Raw genomic sequence first — 10,584 nt, forward strand, 5'->3', positions numbered from 1 at the left:
AAGGACAGCACATGGTATAAGGACAGCACATTGTATAAGGACAGCACATGGCATAAGGACTGCACATGGTATAAGGCCAGCACATGGTATAAGGCCAGCACATGGTATAAGGACTGCACATGGTATAAGGACAGCACATGGTATAAGGACAGCACATGGTATAAGAACAGCACATGGTATAAGACCAGCACATGGTATAATGATATCACATGGTATAAGGACAGCACATGGTATAAGGACAGCACATGGTATAAGGACAGCACATGGTATAAGGACAGCACATGGTATAATGATAGCACATGGTATAAGGACAGCACATGGTATAAGGACAGCACATGGTATAAGGCCAGCACATGGTATAATGATATCACATGGTATAAGGACAGCACATGGTATAAGGACAGCACATTGTATAAGGACAGCACATGGCATAAGGACTGCACATGGTATAAGGCCAGCACATGGTATAAGGCCAGCACATGGTATAAGGACTGCACATGGTATAAGGACAGCACATGGTATAAGGACAGCACATGGTATAAGAACAGCACATGGTATAAGGCCAGCACATGGTATAATGATATCACATGGTATAAGGACAGCACATGGTATAAGGACAGCACATGGTATAAGGACAGCACATGGTATAAGGACAGCACATGGTATAAGGCCAGCACATGGTATAATGATAGCACATGGTATAAGGACAGCACATGGTATAAGGACAGCACTTGGTATAAGGACAGCACATGGTATAAGGACAGCACATGGTATAAGGACAGCACATGGTATAAGGACAGCACATGGTATAAGGCCAGCACATGGTATAAGGCCAGCACATGGTATAAGGACAGCACATGGTATAAGGACAGCACATGGTATAAGGACAGCACATGGTATAAGGCCAGCACATGGTATAAGGACAGCACATGGTATAAGGACAGCACATGGTATAAGGACAGCACATGGTATAAGAGACAAACTTCTTGCCTGGGTAAGTGAGTCAGGAAACAGTTGCAGTCATGGGAGAGGTTCTGAGTTGCTAGACGTAAAGAGTGTAGCTCTCAGGAAGCAGTCCTTAGTCCAGCCTTCTCATGTTGTACTCAAATGATCTTAAGATAGGGACAACAAAATTTGCAGATGACTCCAAACTGGGGAAGAATGTGGCATCCAAAGAAGATTAAATACTCAGAATGCCCTGGAGAGGCTGGTGCTGTTGTCGGGAACACGAAAGATAAATTTCGGCAAGTGCAAAGTAAGATATATTGAATATAATAATCTCAGACATGAACACAAAATTTATGGCAACTAACCGAAGCAAGAAAAGAACATTGAATAATCATAAGCAACGACGTCGGAAGTACTAGACAATACCTGTCTACGAGCAGCAGAGCTGACAGAATTCTGGGTTTCAGAGTCAGAAACTCAGACCACAAAACACTAGACACCATATTGACTCTTTTCCTTCCATCTATGAATATATTTAAAATGCCATAGTAGCAACAAGCATCCCTGTCTAAGACCTACTTTCAGTGGAAAATAATCTTCCTCTCTCCTCTGTACACTAAACTGCGCCTCAACATCTACAAAACTCTTTATTGTATTTAGTAACCTGCAACTTATTCCACACTTTTGCAACATCTGCAACAGTGTTCCCCTATCCTCTCAATCATGTGCCTTTTTACAAAATCCACAAATTCAACAAAAAAGCTAATTATGTTTATCCAAGTAATGTTCATTTATATGCAATACTGTAATCACTTGGTCTAAACGTGACCTAGCCTTCTTAAACCATCTTTTTTCCTCCGCATTCCTACATTCGTACTCTTAATTCTTTCAATAATAGCTCTACCATGCACTTTACCTGTTATACTCATCAAGTTTATTCCCTATAATTCTTACCCTCGCTTTTATCCCACTAATCCTTATTCGAAGGAATTATACACGCTGTCTGACAATGCCTAGGTACCAACCACCTCTTTCTTGCATGTACTGAGCAAATATACCAGCCGCTCTATCACGAACACAGGTACATTTAAAAGTTCTGTATTACCTGGCCGTGAAACAAGTCACTGGTCATGGAATGATCAAGGAGTAACATAAACAAAGTCAAATAAGAGCATAAGAAAGAAGGAACACTGCAACAGGCCTACTGGCCTATGCGAGACAGATCCAATTCTCCAAACGGCTTAATTAAGCTCACTGACCTAGTGACCTTTAAGCTCACTGACCGTCTGACTTCACTGACCTAGTGAGGTCAGACACGTCGCTTAAAGGAGGAGCACAACATCTGACCTAGTAGCACAAGCTAGTTAGGTCCAATCACACCCACCCACACCCACTCATGTATTTATCCAACCTGTTTTTAAAACTGCACACATGAAAGGTCGTTGACATTCCATAGTGTGATGTAAAGACATGTATTTAACATTTTGGATATTTTATTGAGATGTTTTACCCACTTCGCACTTTTCAAAAAAAAAAAATCCCAAGTGGATGTAACATCTGCTAAATAAAGTATCCTAATTTGTGTACATTGATACTCGGTACTTGTACCAAGTGTACCAGCACTTGTACCAAGTGTACCAGCATTTTTACCAAGTGTACCAGTACTTGTACCAAATGTACTAGTATTTGTACCAAGTGTACCAGTACTAGTACCAAGTGTACCGATACTAGTACCAAATGTACCGGTACTTGTACCAAATGTACCAGTACTTGTACCAAGTGTACCAGTACTTGTACCAAGTGTGCCAGCACTTGTAAAAAGTGTACCATTACTTGTACCAAGTGTACCGGTATTTGTACCGAATATACCGGTACTTGTACCAAGTGTACCATTACTTGTACCAAGTGTACCGGTACTTGTACCAAGTGTACAAGGTACTGGTGATCAAACATCAGTCATATTATGACAGTTTATTTCTGTACCCAGTATAGCCAATGAACTGGTAAATAAGTGGATAAAACACTGTTGTATTTATAATCATACAACGCCGACTGATACCTCATAAATCTGTTTCCTCTAGTAGAAGCATTAATATATTAGCTGCGGAACTTGTAGCCTTCAAGATAGATTGTGTAAGAGGTGAATAATTCTGATAGTACTTAACAACAGTGTCTCGGTTGGTAGCGCACTCAGTTCACACTCTGAGATCAGTAGTTCGATCTCCGGTACGGGTGGAAACGTTAGAATGTGTTTCCTTAAGATACCTGCTGTCTCTGTTCACCTAGCAGTAAGTAGGTACCTGAGTTTTAGCCGACTGGGGACAAAATTAGCCTTATTTTTCTGAATAACCCGCGGGGGCGTTGACCCCTGGAACTCTCTCCAGGTAAACTCCAGGTAATAACAAGGGGCTTTCTATATGTACGTCACTGATGTCAGATACGTCTGTATAACAACTTTCCTAACATCGCCAATGTCTATTACAAACAGTGATAGTGTGTGTTCTGAACAACAGTATTCTCTGTTCCAAACAATAACAGTGATAGTGCCCGTTCCCAACAGTATAAATGTTCATTCAAAACGATGCCAGTGTCCCTTTCAGAAGGTACCAAATATAAATCAAAACGATACCAAACCTCTCGCTCTCCCACTGGTACCAAATATCTCTTTCTTCCAACAATATCAAACTTCTTTGTCTTCCTACAGTACCAAACCTTTTTGTCTTCCAACAGGATCAAACATCTCTCTCCTAACAGTACCAAACATCTCTCTTCCAATAGTACCAAACATCTCTCTGCCAACAGTACCAAACATCTCTGACAACAGTACCAAACATCTCTCTTCCAGCAATACCAGACATCTCTCTGCCAACAGTACCAAACATCTCTGACAACAGTACCAAACATCTCTCTTCCAGCAATACCAGACATCTCTCTGTCAACAGTACCAAACATCTCTGACAACAGTACCAAACATCTCTCTTCCAGCAATACCAGACATCTCTCTGCCAACAGTACCAAACATCTCTGACAACAGTACCAAACATCTCTCTTCCAGCAATACCAGACATCTCTCTGCCAACAGTACCAAACATCTCTGACAACAGTACCAAACATCTCTCTTCCAGCAATACCAGACATCTCTCTGCCAACAGTACCAAACATCTCTGACAACAGTACCAAACATCTCTCTTCCAGCAACACCAGACATCTCTCTGCCAACAGTACCAAACATCTCTGACAACAGTACCAAACATCTCTCTTCCAGCAATACCAGACATCTCTCTGTCAACAGTACCAAACATCTCTGACAACAGTACCAAACATCTCTCTTCCAGCAATACCAGACATCTCTCTGTCAACAGTACCAAACATCTCTGACAACAGTACCAAACATCTCTCTTCCAGCAATACCAGACATCTCTCTGTCAACAGTACCAAACATCTCTGACAACAGTACCAAACATCTCTCTTCCAGCAATACCAGACATCTCTCTGTCAACAGTACCAAACATCTCTGACAACAGTACCAAACATCTCTCTTCCAGCAATACCAGACATCTCTCTGCCAACAAGCAATCCAAACTATTTGAATATAGGTGAATACGGGATACAACTGACATTTGAGTTATTAACACATATAACCTAACACGTATAAACTGCAGATTATTCTGGGCAGCCTTAAAATTAACTTACAATTACAAGACAATGAAACAAATATAACAGGTCACTAGAATGTTACAGCTTCTTGTAACATCGTGATAATATGGTATGTGAATTATGACATGTTGAGATCTTGTGTAACAATCTGCTACAAGAATTACTTCAGGGAATACTGAAGTAGAAAATATTTTTGGTTAATACACATGTTGAAAAATCTGGTGACTATGAACATCAAATATGACTTGGATCAACAGAGCTGTTGTTGATGCTTAAGACTTCAAACACAATGTGGCTAAGGAGTCGTATTTAGGTGTGTGTGTGTGTTTTTTTTTTTTGTTGTATTTTTAAACAGGTGACTGAAGAGAAGCTTTTTGCATCTATCAGACGAGAGTTTCGAATTTTAGGTTCCTTTATTTGCATGAGGGCCAGGTCGTGGCCGCGGGGGCGTTGACCCCCGGAACACCCAGGTTTACCCTCCAGGTAGGAGTTTGAGTGTCAACAGTACCTAACATCTCTCTGGCCAACAGGGCCAAACACCTCTCTCTCTCTCTCTCTCCTCTCTCTCTCTCTCTTTCTCTCTCTCTCTCTCTCTCTCTCTCTCTCTCTCTCTCTCTCTCTCTCTCTCTCTCTCTCTCTCTCTCTCTCTCTCTCTCTCTCTCTCTCTTCTCTCTCTCTCTCTCTCTCTCGCTCTCTCTCTCTCTCTCTCTCTCTCTCTCTCTCTCTCTCTCTCTGCCAACAGTACCAAACATCTCTCTGCCAACAGTACCAAACATCTCTCTGCCAACAGTACCAAACACCTCTCTCCCAACAGTACCAAACATCTCTCTGCCAACAGTACCAACCGTCGCTCTCTACCAACAGTACCAAACTTCTCTCTGCCAACAGTATCAATCATCTCTCTCAACAGAGGCCCGGGCAGTGATCCAGGGAGCACCGGAGATGCACGTCCACACGGGCGTCCGTCTGAGGCTTCACTGTGGTGTGGAACAAGCCACCGAGCCGCCAGCCTTCATCTTCTGGTATCACAACGGTACCATGGTCAACTACGACCCTCGGCGCGCCCTCAAGGTGGTAAGACACCAGCTGGCGTCCTCCCTGGTGGTACACAACGTCACCTGGGGTGACGCTGGAGCTTACACCTGCGACCCTGATAAAGCGACTCCTGCTAATATTACACTTCACGTTATTGCTGGTAAATACTTGCTGACTTCTTATTTCTTGATAGATAGTTGTTTTATTATTACCATTATTATTATTATTATTATTATTATTATTATTATTATTATTATTATTATTATTATTATTATTATTATTATTATTATTATTATTATTATTATTTTATTATCATTATTACAATCGTATTTATTACACTGTGTAACACAATTATTTTCCAATTCCTTTTATTGCAAAACAAAAGAAAATGCTCATTATTCCTTTTAAACTTTACTTTTGTGACTTACAGGTTGAATTTCTAACAAAAAAAATGGCTAAATTTCAATATTTATTGTTAGTTTTGGATGTAAAACAAAAACATAATAAAATAAATAAAATTTACATAAATTTTATTTTAAACTTTCTGAAACAACGTTAAAAATGAGCAGTTTTTCTATATCTGCGAACAGCAACAAATCACTTTCCCGTTTCAGCCTCCAAATGTAATCTTCCATCATGTTTTCATTATAAGATCCATTATATCTGTGTTCAAAGTTCAATATATCTTGGTGGAAGCGCTCCCCTTGCTCCTCTGAGTATGTTCCCATATTCTCCTTGAAATTGTTAAGATGAGCATCAAGGACATGGACCTTAAGGGACATCCTACCATAGTTTTTTACCAAGGTCTCAACAAATTCCACATAATTGTCAGTCTTGTTGTTGCTCAGAAAGCACTGTGCTACAGCAACAAAACTCTCCCAGGCTTCCTTTTCCTTCTCTGTGAGCTTCCTTGGAAATTCTGAGCACTCCATGATTTTCCTGACTTGTGGTCCAGTGAAGATGTCAGTCTTCACCTTTGTCTCTGATAGCTTGGGAAAGAAGTCTTGAAGATACTTGAAGGCTGCAGACTCTTTGTCAAGAGCTGTAACAAACTGTTTCATTAACCCTAGTTTGATGTGTAATGGAGCGAACAGAACCTTTTGAGGATCCACCAATGATTTATGTTTGATATTATGTCTTACTACTGAGAACTCAGTACTTTGAGTCCAGTGCTTCCTCTGGTAATGTGCTGCTCTGTCTCTACTATCCCAGTAACAGAAATAACAGGGAAACTTGGTAAAACCTCCTTGGAATCCCATCAAAAATGCCATCATTTTGAAGTCTCCAATAACCTCCCAGCCATGCTTATCATAGTTCAAAGCTTCCAGTAGAAGTTTGACACTGTTGTAGTCCTCCTTAATATGCACTGAAGGAGCCAAGGGAAGAGATGGATACTTGTTCCCATTGTGCAGGAGTACAGCTTTTAGACTTCTGGAGGAGCTGTCACTGAAGAGTCTCCACTCATCTGGATTGCATACAATTCCAGTTGCATTAAACAGGCCTGATACATCATAACAGTAGCACAACCTGTCTTCATTAGTGAAGAAGCTTGAGAAATGTTGGTGACGTTTTCTTTGGCTTGTCACTTGCACACTTTTATCCACTAAGTCCCACTCCTTGAACCTTGAAATCAAAAGCTCAGCATTTAACTTTGTCAAACCAAGATCTCTGATAAGGTCACTGAGGTCTGTTTGGTTTGGGTAGTAAGGATTCCTCCCAACAGCTGCATCTGTGAGAACATAGTCTTGTTTATTGTGATCTTCATTTTCTGATTTGCTGCTTTCTTCCTCTGATGGTTGACTTCTTTCTGGAGGTGTAGGTACAGGAAGATCAGCACTGTGTGGTACTGGTGCAATAGAAGAGGGAAGATCTGGATAAGAAATAGCAGGTGCATTTTTCCCAGTTCGGTGTTTGTAAGGCTCCACCAGACAGAAGTAGCAGTTGGTTGAGTGATCAGTGGGTTCACGTCATATTCTAGGAACAACAAACTTCATGGCTCCTGTAAAAGAACAAAAGAATTAGTTTCTGTTACATACATTTCATTTAAAAAATGTTCCTATTCAAGATTTTACCCTTCATATAAGTAATGACTTTCTTACCTTCCAATGTTTTCTTACAATGTTGACAAGCAACATGAGGCGCCCAGGTCTTGTCTTGGTCCACAACTGACATGACAAAATATGCTTTGTAATCTTCACACATTTTTTTAGATGTTGTTGCAGAGAACTTCTTTGCTCTTGTCTTAATGAATTGACCACATATGTAGCAGAATACACCTGGAGAATGATTGCAGCCTCTTGATGTCATTTCACTTCTTCTGATGTGTCTTCTCAGGCAGCCAGAGCTGAACTGAATGCTGGTTTGTGAGTCCCTGTTTTTATATTTGCCAAACAAAACCCTAGAACATTATTATTATTATTTATTTACATCAGTTTTTCTTGAAAGTGTTCCAGAAGTGTCCTGACCACAAAAACAAAGTTCTGGATCAAAATTTATTTTTTAAATTTTGTTTAGTTATAAAGAATTGGGAAACGATGCTTATTTCCCAGGAACACGACAAAAGTGAAATTTTGTTACATAGTGTTATTAATCATTATTATTAGTATTATTACTATCATTATTATTATTATTATTATTATTATTATTATTATTATTATTATTATTATTATTATTATTATTATTATTATTATTATTATTATTTTTATTATTATTATATTTATTATTATTATATTTATTATTACTATTACCATTATCATTATGATTATTAGTATTTTTACTACTATCATCATTATTATTACGAATATTATTATTTTTTATTAGTGTCATTATTATTATTGTTATTATTAGTAGTAGCATTAGTATTTTTATTATTATTATTATTATTATAATTATTATTATTATTATTATTATTTTTATTAATATTACCAACATTATTGTTATTATTATTATTATATTAAAATAGCGCTAAATCCATATGGGACATGGGATGGTAACTGGTTTCGTTTATCTGTTTCTTAATAATAACTACGTATTTGTACATGAATGATATACAATACCGACAAGATGAAAATTAGACACATGTGCAACATCTGGGTGACTTTATTGTAGACGTTTCGCTATCCAGTGGCTTTATCAATACAAATTCCAGGACATAATTTGAAGACGGTAGAACTATATACAAAAGTTGAGGTAATCAGTGCCTCAGCCTTGGAGTTGGTGTGAAGAGCACCGTAGTCGTGACGATTCTGGAGCGCAGGCAAGAAGGCTGGCGCTTATATACTGGCGTCAGGTGGACAGGGACGGGTAGCAGACGAGGGCATAGTCACTGGTAGGTGGGATTTCCCAGTGAAAGTAGGTCATACCCAAGGGATGGGTTAGAGGTAGTGAATATGCCCTCGCCGGGTCACCATCTGGAGAAGACCCGGGCCGGAAGTACCGGCAAAACAACAAGAAGAAGAAGCCTGCGCTCCAAGGCTGAGGCACTGATTACCTTAACTTTTGTATATAGTTCTGCCGTCTTCAAATTATGTCCTGGAATTTGTATTGATAAAGCCACTGGATGGTGAAACGTCTACAATAAATATACCCAGAATCTCTCAGATACTACGTATCTGAAAGATGCGTTTTGCAGGTTCCTAAGGGAGATTCTCTCATTTTGCTAGTACGGTTGGCCACTGTTGAATCCAAGACCAGCTTCTAGGAGTCCTAGCATTGACTCACCACCGTGTCTAAGACATGTGTTTGGTCCTTGTGTTGTCAGCAGTAGCCTGGAAGTCACTCCAGGAAGCAGCGTGTCGTGCAACAAGTAAAATGCGGATTTTTGCAGCAAGATTTATCGCAGAATTAAGAGTAGTGATGAGGGAGAGACTACAGGAACTGAATACTAAATGGTTAGAATAATAACAATAATTTTTAAAGGAGTGGATCTGTAAGCCAGCAGAAGGCCTCGGGCAGATGACCTAAAACTCAATCATCTGACTAAGACCGCGTCAGGAAACATTTGTCCTGTTTCCTGACGAACATTACCTAACCTGTACCTGACAACATTACTGAAGAGATGATTATTATTATTATTATTATTATTATTATTATTATTATTATTATTATTATTATTATTATTATTATTATTATTCGTGTTAAGTGCTAAGCCCATGTGGGTTATTCAGCGCAAGGCATAATGGAGGTTTGATCCTCCGTCTGGTGAGCGCTTGACAGACACGCTTCCTAATTGTATTCATCTACCCTCTCAGGGAAGAGAAGAACCAGGGGAAATATAACAGTGACGTAATTTACATTATAAAGAATAATTGTATTTATGTGTAGCTGTACCTAAATAAACTTACTATAGGGTAGATAGGGATAGACTATTGTCGAGGCGGGAAACGGGAACACAAGAGCACATTTGGAAAATAGGGATGGTAGGAAGTATTTCTTCAGCTCCAAAGTAACCAAGAAGTTGAATACCTTGGATGTAATAGTAGAGGATGGCTCTGCGTATAAAAAAATATATATGACAGGGCCTAGCCAGCAGTAAGTTACAAGGAAGAGCCAGGAGCTGAGACTCGACCCCTGCAATCACAAAAGTGTGAGTACAAATAGATGTACACACACACACACACACACACACACACACACACACACACACACACACACACACACACACACACACACACACACGCACACGCACACTCACACTCACACACCCAAGGGTAACAGGAATAATGAAAAAGCCAGGATGAGCCCATGGTTCACCCAAAGGTGCAGGGAGGCAGAAACCAAGTGTGCTAGGGAATGGAAGAAATATAGAAGGCAAAGGACCCAGGAGAATAAGGAGTGCAGTCGTAGAGCCAGAAATGAATATGCACAGATAAGAAGGGAGGCCCAACGACAATATGAAAACGACGTAGCAGCGAAAGCCAAATCTGACCCGAAGCTGTTATACAG

General features: G+C 39.7%; 1 protein-coding gene across 1 annotated transcript in view; it reads left to right on the forward strand.

Moving 5' to 3' along the window:
• The window catches only part of LOC138852539 (zwei Ig domain protein zig-8-like), a 195,663-nt gene that overhangs the window by 155,265 nt on the left and 29,814 nt on the right, over positions 1-10,584 (forward strand). Inside the window, exon 4 of the mRNA XM_070083862.1 lies at positions 5,516-5,800. Coding sequence (XP_069939963.1) covers positions 5,516-5,800 — 285 coding nt within the window. The remainder of the gene's footprint in view (positions 1-5,515; positions 5,801-10,584) is intronic.

The sequence above is a fragment of the Cherax quadricarinatus genome, chromosome 11 (genome assembly GCF_038502225.1).
Source record: "Cherax quadricarinatus isolate ZL_2023a chromosome 11, ASM3850222v1, whole genome shotgun sequence".
NCBI classification, from domain to species: Eukaryota; Metazoa; Arthropoda; class Malacostraca; order Decapoda; family Parastacidae; genus Cherax; species Cherax quadricarinatus.